Source organism: Convolutriloba macropyga, chromosome 10 (genome assembly GCF_964194025.1).
Source record: "Convolutriloba macropyga chromosome 10, txConMacr16.3, whole genome shotgun sequence".
Classification (NCBI taxonomy): Eukaryota; Metazoa; Xenacoelomorpha; order Acoela; family Convolutidae; genus Convolutriloba; species Convolutriloba macropyga.
Genome location: NC_134477.1, coordinates 38,164,279 through 38,177,643, shown reverse-complemented (window position 1 = coordinate 38,177,643; position 13,365 = coordinate 38,164,279). Strand labels below are relative to the sequence as shown.

The following is a 13,365-nucleotide window of genomic DNA, read 5'->3' as shown; positions in this document are numbered from 1 at the left end:
GACGTTCAGTAAGTAACAGATTCTTTATAAAATCTTTCTTATATGGTATACTTTGAATGGAACTATGGTACGTAAATCATAGTATGTATAGGACATTTCTCAGTCTGTCTTCTAGGTATAGCCCCTCTGATTCAAAAACTTTAAGGTAAGTTTCGATTGTTGCGATCCTTCTCTCAACCGCTTGTTACCCGTGTGCACGTAAGGTGTTACATGTTCCGGTATTATGTTGTTTTCTTTTAAAAATTAGTTGTAGGTTTTGCTTTTGAAGCAACTTCGTGGTTTGACTTAATTGTTTCTGAATGCCCGCGTTTATGTGAGCGTATGGTCTGTTTTGCTTATTGATAAGTAAATTTTCGGTTTAACTTAGGGTTCTAATGCCTTTGTTTTATGATTTTTTTGTTAAATATACCTAAAACAGAACGTTCTCTTCCTTTTGCCTAGGAGTTTTTTTAACTTCTTCGGCTTTCCTGCGGTTTTTCAGTTCCTGTAAATTTGCTTTTCGACTGCAGCAGTGAGGATGAACTTTTTTCTCGTCCTGTCATTTTCACGTTCTTGTTACGTACCGCTTCCGTCACGGTTAGTTCTTTGTTTGCTAAAGCTTCATTCAGTGGACTAACGATTGACGTTCAGTAAGTAACAGAATCTTTATAAATTCTTTCTCATATGGTATACTTTGAATGGAACTATGGTACGTAAATCATAGCATGTATAGGACATTTCTCAGTCTGTCTTCTAGGTTTAGCCCCTCTGATTCAAAAACTTTAAGGTAAGTTTCGATTGTTGCGATCGTTCTCTCAACCGCTTGTTACCCGTGTGCACGTAAGGTGTTACGTGTTCTGGTATGATGTTGTTTTCTTTAAAAAATTAGTTGTAGGCTTTGCTTTTGAAGCAACTTCGTGGTCTGACTTAATTGTTTCTGGATGTCCCGTGTTTATTAAAATGTCTTTAATTAATTTATTAGCTGCAAGTTTCCCTATGATTTTAACAATTTCGGCGTGTGTCAGATTATCAAATTTCCTATGTGAGTTTACTCGTGCTAGATCTTAGGTTTTTACCTGTTTATAGGCACTTTATGCAATTGCGAGCTTAGTGGTGTATGTTGGCGTCGGTGTTTGGCCATTTTGCTAGTTTAGACTCCTCTTTCGTCTTGCCAATTCCGCAATGGTTTTTATGAGGGGCGTTAAGTAGCCATCTGCGGAGGGTAATGGTTAAGAAGGTTTTTGTTCCGTAGAGTACTAGTCCCAGTTCCAGTTTTTTTCCGTAGAGTGCTGTGCCCAGTCCATTCTGGATATATTGGTTTTCTAGCGGGATTTGCTCCTGTTTCCGATCAATGATTGCTTGTCTTGTTGGCGAAAGTATTCTATCCTCGTTTGTTTCTGCTACCAGATCCTCGAATTTTATGTCGGATTCTGGGTGGATTCTGGGTCGTGATCTAGTTATGAAACAATGTAAATTCTCCATTTATCCTCTCCGCTTCGTCGTCTTGGCTGGAGGCTCAGACAATGTCTTGGCTTGAGGCTCAGACATTTATTGTAAGGTTGATCCAGTCTGCTAGGTAAAGTATTGGCATGTCCTACAGTACGTTTATGTAGTTGCCCGTTGTGAGGTATTTAGTAATGGTCTTTATTTCTTGCAGAGTGTCCTTTATCTTCCTCATCTAGCATCCAGCTCCGTCTCAGTTGAGTTGAATACAAAAGTTTAGGTCCGCTACCGTTATGTAAGGGATGGTCGTTTGGAGCATGCGAAATTTCTCAAAGAGTACTTTCATGCACTGTCGAGGGCTTAACTTGCACGATGACGAGATGTTTGAGTCTTGTTCGTCGATTTTAAGTTTTGTTGGTTTTGATTTTTGGTTGAGTTTTTGTCTGGAAAGTACAGTTATTAAAGCTGTATGATTTTATTCTAATGTTAATTTTTGGCCAAAGAAGTAATGTTTTAAGCGTTCAACTCCACGCAATATCGCCAACATCTCTAGCGCCTTGATTGCGTACTTAGGTTCCGCTTTTTTAGTTTTCGTGAGTTGCATGCAATGGGGCGTCTTTCCCCATTATCATCGAATTGCCAGAGTGTGACTTGCAATCACGACAGTACTTGCGTCTACCGAAAGTATTGTTTTCATGTTTGTATCATAATGGGCTAGGTAACCATTTTTTTAATCTTGTGTTTATTTTGGTCGAATGCCGCTTGTTCCTTTTCCGACCATATCCAGTTTGTGTTTGGTTTCTCCAAGAGTTATTGTAACGGTTTGGTTTTGTCCGTTAGTTTGCGGATAAATTTTCCCAGATATTGTACGGATCCTAGGAACAATCTGATTTTTTTTAAATTCGTCTGTTGTTCAATTGCTAAGATTGCTTCAGTTTCTGCGATTGTTGTAACAAAGCCAATCAATTTCTTTTTGGAAGAATTTTGATTTTTCTAATGATATTCTATAGCCTGCGTTTTCTAAAACGAAATATTGTAGGGGGTTGCCTTTAGTTACTACTGTTACGATACGACAATATTACAATATTACGCAATATTACTACAAATACAATATTACACCGCCGTCAGGCCAAGCGGGTGTTTCCAGTTTCAGTGTTAGGTAGATTTTTTCTTAGAATTAAACGGGCATGTCCGCTATTCCCTATAAACCTTTTGTGTAGGTATAATGTCTCGTTATTTTGCCTCCAATCAATGTTTTTTTGTGTCTTTATGTAAATTGATTTGGGCGAACGCGTTTTTCAGATCTATCGTAGAGAAGAAGAGTTGTTAGGTTCTGTTTTCCGTTATCATTTGATAACAATGTGTCATGATGTCTTCTATCTTTGGCATTTGAGCGTTCTTTTTGACTATGTTTTAGCTCAACTCTGTTGCATTCATTTTGAGCTTCTCGTAGATTTTTTTTTGCTGCGCTGTCACATTCGCTTACTTGACAGATCACGGTGGCTCAATAATGAGGATTAACTGAAGCTTTATAACGCTTTCGAAATATGTGCAACAGGTTCAATTACTTTATTTCTGCTTAATTTCCTAAAATATTAGTGATTTAATGTTTGTTGTAATTATTAATTTTCTGCCATTTTTTAGTTTTTTCTTTGTCTCTTCACTCAGTTGCATCAAAACAGGTCTTCTGTCTCTCAGTCTCTAGTGCATCCGAATTGAATCCACTTGTCTATTCTATTGAAAAAAGCTAGCTGTTATTGACATCAATAGTATTCTTGTTCGTCATTATTTCAGAAACTATCAAGTTTTAAAATTACAAAGCATGAACAACTCCTTAACATTTTCGATGTCTCGATCTCTGATTAATTTGGTACACAGTTGAACCTAATGCAATTTCCCGAGCAAACGAACATTACAGAGCCTCTTTGTTCGCCACATTTTTAGTTCGATTACCATTTAATAATTGTCAACATTGTACCTGTCGTTTATCCACTGTTGAATTTGCGCATCAGTTGAGCCCTCCCGGATGTCTTCTGGCTCCAAAAGACTCTCGTCGTCCAACTTTTCAGGACAATTAACAGCAAAGTCAAGCTTTTGAGCTTCAAGACACTCGTCACGAAGCTAAAATCAATCAAGCTCTAAAAAAATCGAATTTACTCAATTGGTGACCCAGAAAGTTATCAATATAGTAACATAGTTTCATGAACAACTTGATTGCCCGGGTTGACTGTTCTTAGTAGCCAAGTAGTCATGCAGGATCATATGTAATATCATACAAATCAAAATTGTTCCGACCCCACTTGCAGGTGAAGGAACTATATATTTGTTCAGTCAATTTTGGCCAACCGATAAATTTATCGTGGAGAGTTGTGAGTGGTATCACTAGAAGGCACGTCTAGCGAGGAGTGTGAAATTAAAAAGTTTTTTTCTCAAAATTTTGTCTTTTTGGAGGAGTTATCGGGGTTTAATATTTTTGTGAAACCCATTATGTTTTCTTTTTGAAAACTTTCCGAGTTATTTGAATATTTTTCTTAGATTGGAAGACGTTTTGGATTTGGATGAAAATTTTTTCGGGTCTAAGAGCCAGATTTTCCATATGCGGGCATTTGACTTCTGTTTTGTTTTTTTGTCGTGAGTTTCTGGCGAAGTATACAAAAAGCCATACATTTGATTTACTGGTTAATATATGCTGTTGTGTGAAGTGGCACATCGGCAACTAATAATTTTGTTCACTTTGACACTAAAAGTTTTCATTAAATTTTATCTGTTTACTCATTTTTTTTGGTTTTAAGATGGTTTTTGGTTTTTGGGCTCGAATACTGACATATCTCATTCATGAAATCTAATCGACTGTAATTAATTTTCAGAGTTTATATTTCATAGATTGATTACTTTGAAAAAATTTGTTTTTGTAGAAAAAGTGCTCTTATCATATTTTTTTAAAAAAATTTTGTCAACATATTGTTGTCATATTGTTTTGCTACTCATTCGTAATGCTGACAGGTCTCAATGAAGGTCTTACACCTTCCAATTGATTAAAAGGAATGCTCAAAGTTTAAATTTTAGGTATTGTGTACTTTGAAACAATTAGTTTTTCTAAAAGTTTCATGTTATCAATAAATTTTTGTTATTTTGTCAATTTTCTCTTTAATTTATATATAATAAGTCCCAGAACTGAGAGTTCTTCTCGAAGTACCAACCAAGTTCAAAGAGACTTAGGATTGCCTTTCTTTTATAGTAAATGGTATTGATTAGTTTGAATCTGTTTTTAGCAAAAAACATGGTAAATTTTTGAGTTTTGATTTTTAATGTTTTCTTTTTCTGAAGTTTTGTAGGCATTTGAAAAGTAAAAAAATATTGGTAATCTCATTAGTGAAAACCTAGTTTGATTTAGCTGATTTCGGTTTCATAATTTGATGAGATTATTGTTAGAACCAGAGTTTGAAGTTTTCTATGCGCAGACCTCACTCATGGTTAAGCTTCTCATTATCAAGCTTAAAGGCTTTTAGCTGAATTCGCACCCTCAACTTTGATTAAAAAGTTATAGATAATTTGTATTACATCTGCACTCTTCTTTCTGTCTAAATTGAGCTCTGAAGCAAGTTCAACTTTAATGCAATGGTTTTTTTGAGGTTTTAACGGTTCAAACTTCAGTTTGAAAACGGGATGGAAGCTGATTTCTGAAAATCAGTTTTTGAAATTAACTGTTTAGTTGATAAAGATGTTTCCTTTTACAAAATGGGGAATAATTAAAGTAGTTGATGTACTGTTGACTGATTCATGTGCTCTAATGTTAATGTTAGTGAAAGAAAGAAAAATTATTTTTTATCGTTTTTATCCTTCTTCGTATACACGGCTGCCCTTTTAAGCTATGTCAGTTTATTTTTCAAAATAGGATGCTCGAATATGCGCGTTCGCACATGTTGTTCCGACCCGAGTTCATAAACATTTTTGACTTAAGTATCAACCAATTGAAGAGATAATCAATTAGATGTTTGAGTTTTAAAAAAATGTTACACTACCAAACTACTAATTGAATCTTTCCTAATTACAGCGATTACACCAAGACTTGTCCTTTAAAAGACTACGGGGAAAAACAAACAACAAAATAGGCAAAAACAATGTTTTCAAGGCAAAAACTCAATATCTAAAACTAAAGGCACTTTGCAAAAACGTCAAAAATGCTGTCGGAAGAAACCTTATCTAGACGAGTTTATTTTTTCCTAACTGTTTAGCAGAGGAAATTTTTCTTTGATGAGGCTAGGTAGCAAGACGACAAAGAAAAAAAATGGGCGAAAGAAGTCAATCAATTTCTCTAAACCAGATTTCAAAAGTCTTGAAAATCATTGGAAATTAACGAAGTAATTCCTGATAAATTAACTTCTTCAGATAAACTGATACTTCAAAAATAAAAATAGGTTTCTCTGGGCCACTTTTGAAAGTCATTGGAGTCTGTTATCACGCAAAGGTGCTAAAGGAAACGAAAAAATCTTTTCAGAAAACGCGTTTTGTCCATCAAACAAAACATCAATTAAGACATATTATCAATAGAGACGCTAATTTTTTGATTTGCAAGGAATCCGAGGGGACCTCTCAATGATGAGAATAAGTAAAAAATTAACGAAGAGAACGACAAAACCTGAAAAATTTAAAAAAAACTTTGAAAATAAATATTATATTAAAATTTAAGACGATTCACTATAAACTGACTATATTGAAAAACATCATTCTGTCTAACCCAATTAGAATTGTATTAGATCCGTGTGCATTCTACGACTACATAAAGCAGAAAAACAGGCAAAAACAGAAAATTAAATTAAAATTGATTGAGAAAAGTTTTGAAGGCATTGAAAAAAAATTTCAGTCAAACTTTTCTATTTTCAGTTAATTTTTTAACAGCAATGGGATTTTTCTTTTTCAGCAACATGACTTCGAGAAATCTTTAAAGATGATCAAACATATAAAAAGCGTGAGTTCTCTGAGAAAACCCGTAGTATCAACGCCTTTAAAATCAATATCTTTCAAAGGAAGTCAATAAATACGATAAGTTGTGCCTCAATGGGAAGACTAAGATGTTTTTAATCATATGCTATCAATAGGCCATCATAACAAACCTTGTGCCTATGAAAACAACAACGAACACCGGCAAAAACCAAAAATTCAGAGGAAAAAAGAGAGAAAAGTGAGAGAAAAAAGTGTCGAAGCTATTAAAACTATAAGTTTTCTCTGAAAACTTTATCTATTATCCAAAGAACTTCTTCTTTAAGCCCATGGGAACTATAGGTATATTAACTTTGGTTGTTGCAGAAAGTAACGAATGGTCTTTTCATTACTGAGACTTACTTACAATTCACGAAAATAAGTTTCAGTTCGGTTAAGGCACCAAAAAAATTTTTGAAAAATTATTTTTGAAGTCATAACAGCCATTAGCTGTCCACTCAGGGCATTAGACAGGTTCACTTAATGCTCCTTCGAAAGCCTATTTACTTTTTAGTCATCAGCTCTTAGAACAACAAATTATTTGTAAAATCGGAAGAAAAAAATCGAAGTATCATAAAAAATTACGAAAATCAGAGTCGAAGCCAAAAAAATGAGAGATTCCTTGAAAACAAATTTTTCGTTCAATGGGAACTGTAAATACGGTTTGTCATTAACTGAACCTCGATATAAAAAGTGTCCGGTCTCAAAGTTACTAAAAAAATGAAAAATTAGAAAAATTTTCCAAGAAACAACTCTGAAATTGAGTTCGAGTTTTCTTGATAGTAAATTTCCCTACGAGGCCAGAACTAGCCTTTTCATCCCCCTTCCGCTATTGGCAACACAAAATTGTTTCATTTTTAGCGTGATATGTTACTTTGACTTATTATGTTTATAGAAATGTCTTAATTTGAACAAAAATTACGCTAAAATGAACAAAATCAAGCCATATCCCTTGTTCACACAAAATTTTAAACCTCGATAACTCCTCAAAGAAAAAAACAGAAAATAAAAAAAAATTGTTATTTTTAATTTGACGCTGCAAGAGCTTTCTAATGATATCACTCACCTTTCTCTACGATCAATATAACGATCGGCCATAATTGACGGAACAAAAAAAACCCATTTGAGTATATAATCCCTCCCCCATTAGAGGGTTAAAAATGAACTAAATATTCTAACAAACGCAATATCTGTGTCCTATTGGTCAATTCGCGCGGTCTGAATTGATGTTGCCTCTAAAAAGCTGTTGCCTCAATTGATCTCCAGACAACTAATAGTCGTGTTGCTTTGACACTACGTGTTTTCATTGAAGTTTTGTCAATTGTTTGACCTTGAATTGTTTTTATTAGAGCTCAAGCACTGAGAGGTCTCGTTGATTTTCCAAACTTGTTTTTGGAAATGCCTAAAAGATGTTTTGCTTTAGGAGCTGGTTGTATCAAATAATTCTGAAATCATCTTTTCTATTAAAATATATGTAAAATTTTGATTTTTTAATGATTTGTTTTATTTCTCAATGTGTCTTACAGTCAGAGTAATGAACGTTCCGATTCATTGCAAAATGGACACAAAAAAATCTGGTGATAAAGTGGAGTTAATAGTTTTTATGACCAGATGTTAATATTTTAGAAAGTAAAAGGTTAATTTTGAGTTCTGACCGTTTTTGTTTTCTATTTAATTCTTTGATCTTCAACTTCTTTGATTAAAATTTCACAAGTCTGTATTGAGGCGTAGCTGAATCTAGATATCAGTTTCAGTTAAAGAAACATGATTAAAATTGACGCCAAATAAAAATTTTGTGTTGGAGATTTTTTAATTTTTGACAAAATTTGGTTCTCTTTTTTGGTTGCTTGTTTAAGTTTGGCCGTTTAAAACTGAAGTCGTCAATTACTTGGAGTTCTGACAAGTTCATATGGTTATGTACAAAATTTTAAATGAAATTTCTGATTGTGTGCTTTTCGCTGTGAACTTTTATTGAATTTGTTGCAAACATAACAACAAAAATTGTAAAAGATGTTGCCATTCAAAATTGTTTTGTCAATTCTTGAAGTAATTCCGTGCAAAGAATTCCTGTCGGTTTAATACTCCAGAAAATGTCTTCGTTTGTTTTTCTTTCGGATTTATTTATGGGAACTTAACTGTAGATTGCTTCGAATAGCCTCAAACGTAAACAAAAACTCAAAAAATAGCAGTTTTGATAACTTTTTTTTTCATTTTGCATATGGCACAAGTTTGTTTTTATGAATTGATAATCATTTTGCTTGAGCAACCTTTGGATATAGCCCGGGAGCAAACATGACTTTCACCAGTCGTGATATACTTTAACAGCGTGGTCATTTTCTGTGTCATTTTGATCCGATTTTGCCTTCTCAATCTTGATTTATAAGCGAGTCCAGAAGTCAATTTTCTTAAATTCTGCGCTCACTTATTGCTCTAAATTGAAAATTTGAAATCCAGTTGAAATTAAGTAGAATTCAGAACTCAATTGTTTTTTAATAGACATCTCAGCTATAGTTTCATATGGGATAGATATTGATTTTGGATCTCACTTTTTTTCTAGGAAACATTATTTGAAAATTTAGTGAACGTGATTTTTTTCTAAATTAGAAATTGCATTCAAATTGGTTTCATATCTGTCGGTTTGTTTTTTCGAGGGTTAACTCTTTTGAAATAAAGATTTTTGATCTCACTGATTTGAATCCCGTTTTGTATATGCTTTTTTGAAAAAGAAAGAAAAGTCTTTTTTAGTTTCTTGTATCAAAGTTTAAATGAAATTTGATTTGCTTCCTTAGAGACAGTCTGTCTCTGCGTCAATTGTCAAATACCTGAGACAAGATTGTGGATGAGCGGGGTCGGAACATTATTTGCCATCGCACATTAGCGAGCCTCCTTGTTTAAGTTCTAGATTTAATATGCTTTAAATCATATATTGTTTACCAATAAGTTTATACATGGGCCTTGTAAAATTGCCCGAAAATGATGTATGATCCTAGTGGGTTTACCCAGAGATGTCTATAAATGTTCTCCCTATGTTTCTAAGGAATCCAAACAGTTAAATTATTTGCCGTCAACATTTTGTGTTGCTCTGAAAGGAACCCATGTATGCAACTCGGATATTATACCTTTTATTTACTCTTAGCAAATTAGTGTCGGATTTTTGTAGTACTGTAACCAAGAAGTTGTATATGATCTTTGTAAGACCTTAGGGAAGTCATGCAATTCCTATTACCTTATCGTTACCAGGATAATTGTATGACTGTCCATCCGGGTGAACAAATTGTTATTTTATACAGTAATGATTATGCAAAATGAATACAAATTTCTCATTTTCTCCTAATGGGGACTCAGAAAGCAAGATTCGTAAACATTGCGTGTCGTTACAAAAGTCAAGATGGTAAATTTAAGATGCAAATAAATTTAGTCGTATTTGCAAGTGAACCGGACGACGAATCAAATGGACGACTCTGTATTTTGTTTCAACTGGATGACAATTGCCATGCACTTTCCTTGTAAAATGCTCCCTGAACATAGTGTACTTTGTTAGCCAACAATCGTGTGAATAGCTTTAAAGTATTGTTGTTTCGACCCTGTATATTGGAGAACAAATGTACCGAGCCTTCTCTCGAAGTGTCGGGGACTTCAAAGATGATAACATTTTCAAATGGGGATGTTGGAACTCACCTTTTGTTGAATTGGCCCCGAGTGCTTTCTGTAGTAGGCAAGTATTAACTTCTCACGGTCTGTGACAAAAAAGTTTCCCCTCGAGTAGTACCCTAAAAATTTCACACAATACGTTATCATTCTAATCATTTTCTTTTTCAGTACCAATGATTTTTCTTCTATCAATGTTAACAGAAGTGCTTCTGAAGTAATCTGCTTTGAGTGCAATCTGATAATAAAAGTTCTGCTCTGGTGAGACCAGACAATCCCCTATCAAATCTCATAAATGCATTAACTTAATAGCTATCAACTCGACTAATGTTGTCAACATTTTTTCAATCTCTCACTTACCAATTCGCTGAGGTTGATTTTGAATCATAAATGAATAAATCTCTTAAAACTTGATTTAGATTCCGCCGTCATATGGTAAAACACTGGAAGAAGCCCCAGACATCTATATCAAACTTTGTCTTTTCGTTTGGCTTCAGTTCTCAAGAGAATATCGACAAGTGTTTACAGGTTTACAAGTGTCTAACAATTTTTTTGATAATTTCCTCAATTCTGCGTCTGTTTTAGACGTCCAGTATTTTTTTTCTGAAAAATCCCTTTATTCCATGACTACTTTTTGTGTCTTTTTACATTTGTCAATTAATCTTTGACTCAATATTATGTTGCGTCTATTTATCGGATCTATTCTGTCCCCCCCCCCTAGTGATTTTTACCCCCCAATAACAATATTTTTATATAGCACGTTACCAAGCACAAAAAATAGCTCGTGGGCCTATGTTGGGTAAAAGATATAAGCCCACTAAGCAGGGGGGGGGGGACAGAAAAGATCCATTTTTTTCTGGAAAATCTCTCCATTCTGCTCTCTCTCTAAAAAAAATCTCCTAAAAAAACTTCAGAAGCCATTTTTACAGATGCTTACAGATATTTACAGCAACGACCACAATTGAAAACAATTATATTTGGTCGTATCTTAAATTCTGCCTCTAAATCACTTTAATTTTTCAAATCACTTTTGCAAGCTCAATTAATAAGGCTTTTAATCATGTCTGCATGCTCAAAATCGCGCGTTTGGGTAGGCTAAATTGCGGATTAGAGATACACTCAATGCAAAAAATAGATACCTAAAATGAACAAAAACGTGGTACAAAACATGTGGTACAAAACTTTTGCAAAAAATAAGACACAAAGCTTGTCTCCTAATTTCGTTCATTTTATGCATCTATTTTTCGAGCGATTTTGACAAAGGGAGAAATTTTGTGGAATACCTCTGCGATGTAATGATGTTCCTATCCGGAATCGAACCAGCGCGTACGTACCTGAAGAGTACTTGGGCGCTTTCTTCATTTCATCAGTATGTGGTTCTATGCGGAGAGTGACTGTGAGGGAAGGCACTGCTTTTTCCACAGAGAAGCTCGTCTCATCAGGAGCTCCTTTCTGTTCCGGTTCGCCCTGTATTGTGCGATATAATTTTACACAAAGCTCTGAAAGATTCCTGTAAGTTAGCATATCACAAACATTTTAGTCTGCACTCTAAAAAAAGTTCTGATATAATTACCTAAGCTTTGTCCAGGCAATTGCCGGTTCTGTTGTAGTTCTTGTGCACAGATACCCGAAACGCACCTGAACTGTAGCTCAGGTATATTTTTGCATGATTTGAGGTGTAGATAGCTCAAAAATTGGTTTTGACCGATTTATACGTTACAACGATCGAATTGTGACCTCGATGAAAAAAAAAACGCATATTGGTAGGATTTAAAGGTTCTAAATTGATTTTTTTTCTAATTCTCTAAGTTTTTTTGACACAGAGCAAAATTGCAAGTCATTTCCTTATTGGTTGTACTTCGAATGAAAAATTCTAAGCCTGACAATCGGTTGATAATCTTTTCAACAAAAAGAAAATCAAAAATCAAGTGTTTATCTTAAAAACATCTCAAATCTGAACCTACGCATTGTCAATTATGTAATTGTTGTTATACCTCAGTTACAAATGCACTAGGAACTAAAGTGTTCCTCTTAATTTTTCTAACAAAAGACAATTTTTTTTATTACTTGACCAGACAAAAACACAAATGCCTTTCTAGTTAATTACACGTCATTATTCGATTGCATTGCGTTTAGCGTAGCTCAATATAAAAACAAATCAGACAAATTTGATTTTCTGCATAGTTGATAAAAATATATGTTATCAGTAAAAAATAGTAAGAGGAAGCGAAAACCGTATAATTCAAAATTGGCAGCAGTTTGGAAAAAGAATTAAGAAAACAGCCCCATTGCTTCTATATACTGAATTTCATTGAGAAAGGCCCTTTTTTAATTACTAATACACTAATTGACATGACTCGTGCGATTACTTATTTTCATTCCACCTTTATACCTTATAACAAACTGACAAGATCAATTTATATTTTTGCTGTTACTTTCCACAATAATTCTTTGGAAAAATATCAATATGTTTTGTTGAGGTTTCTATTCATCTATCAGCAAACTATTTGTAAGTGTTTAACCATTTTTTGGATCAAAATTTTCCCTGAATCTAACGCTATAAGAAAATTTTTGTGATGAAACTATTTTTATTTTGCATAAACAATTTTTCACGTATGTTTTGGTGAAATCAACAATTTCATAAAGTTTTCGAAATTCAAAACCTTTGCTGCTAGTATTTTCTACGATTCATTTACTCTTGCAATTGTTCCAGAAGTATTTGTATATTTTTAGAAAACAACTTATTTTTATAATATAACATTTCAAAATCAAACCTAACAAGGAAGAAGAAATTGAAAACGTTTTTTACGAACAAAACTTATTTTGGTTTCTTTAATTGAATCTGAAAATATTTTTTTATTTAAATCAATATTATAAGGTTCTTCATATTATAATTAGCTTCAAAATTGAGTGAATTTACTCAATATTCCGTGTCAGGTAGACTCATCTAATGAATACTTCAAACATAGGACGCAAACAATATAGTAAAAGTAAAACGAATGATTGACCTGAAATACGCGCAACTGGTGGCCTCCAGTTCTCAAAATGATAGAGCCAGAATTGCTGTCTTCATTTCCACCATTTTGATCTCCAGATTCTGATTGTTCTTCTTTGGACCCAGACTGCTGGAACAGAGCCATGGCTCCCATCCCCGCCACACATAGCTGGTTGTTGCGTCTCATCAGACCACTCACACGGAAGATCAAACTGGCGTCTGGGTTCAGAGTCAATCTGAGAATGAACGTGTTCACCGCTACTTTTCGAAAAATTAATTGGGTTGGTAAGAAAGCGTTGAAAGCGAAAATAAATAAATTC

The 13,365-nt window shown here is 34.0% G+C and overlaps 1 protein-coding gene across 1 annotated transcript in view; it reads right to left on the bottom strand.

Annotated features, from left to right (window-relative positions):
• LOC142348495 (uncharacterized) overlaps window positions 1-13,365 on the bottom strand; it is a 75,542-nt gene that overhangs the window by 37,728 nt on the left and 24,449 nt on the right. The window contains exons 3-6 of the mRNA XM_075399871.1: window positions 13,059-13,281; window positions 11,385-11,517; window positions 10,081-10,172; window positions 3,401-3,543 (exon numbers count right to left, since the gene is read on the bottom strand). Of these exons, the coding sequence (XP_075255986.1) occupies window positions 3,401-3,543; window positions 10,081-10,172; window positions 11,385-11,517; window positions 13,059-13,281 (591 nt within the window). The remainder of the gene's footprint in view (window positions 1-3,400; window positions 3,544-10,080; window positions 10,173-11,384; window positions 11,518-13,058; window positions 13,282-13,365) is intronic.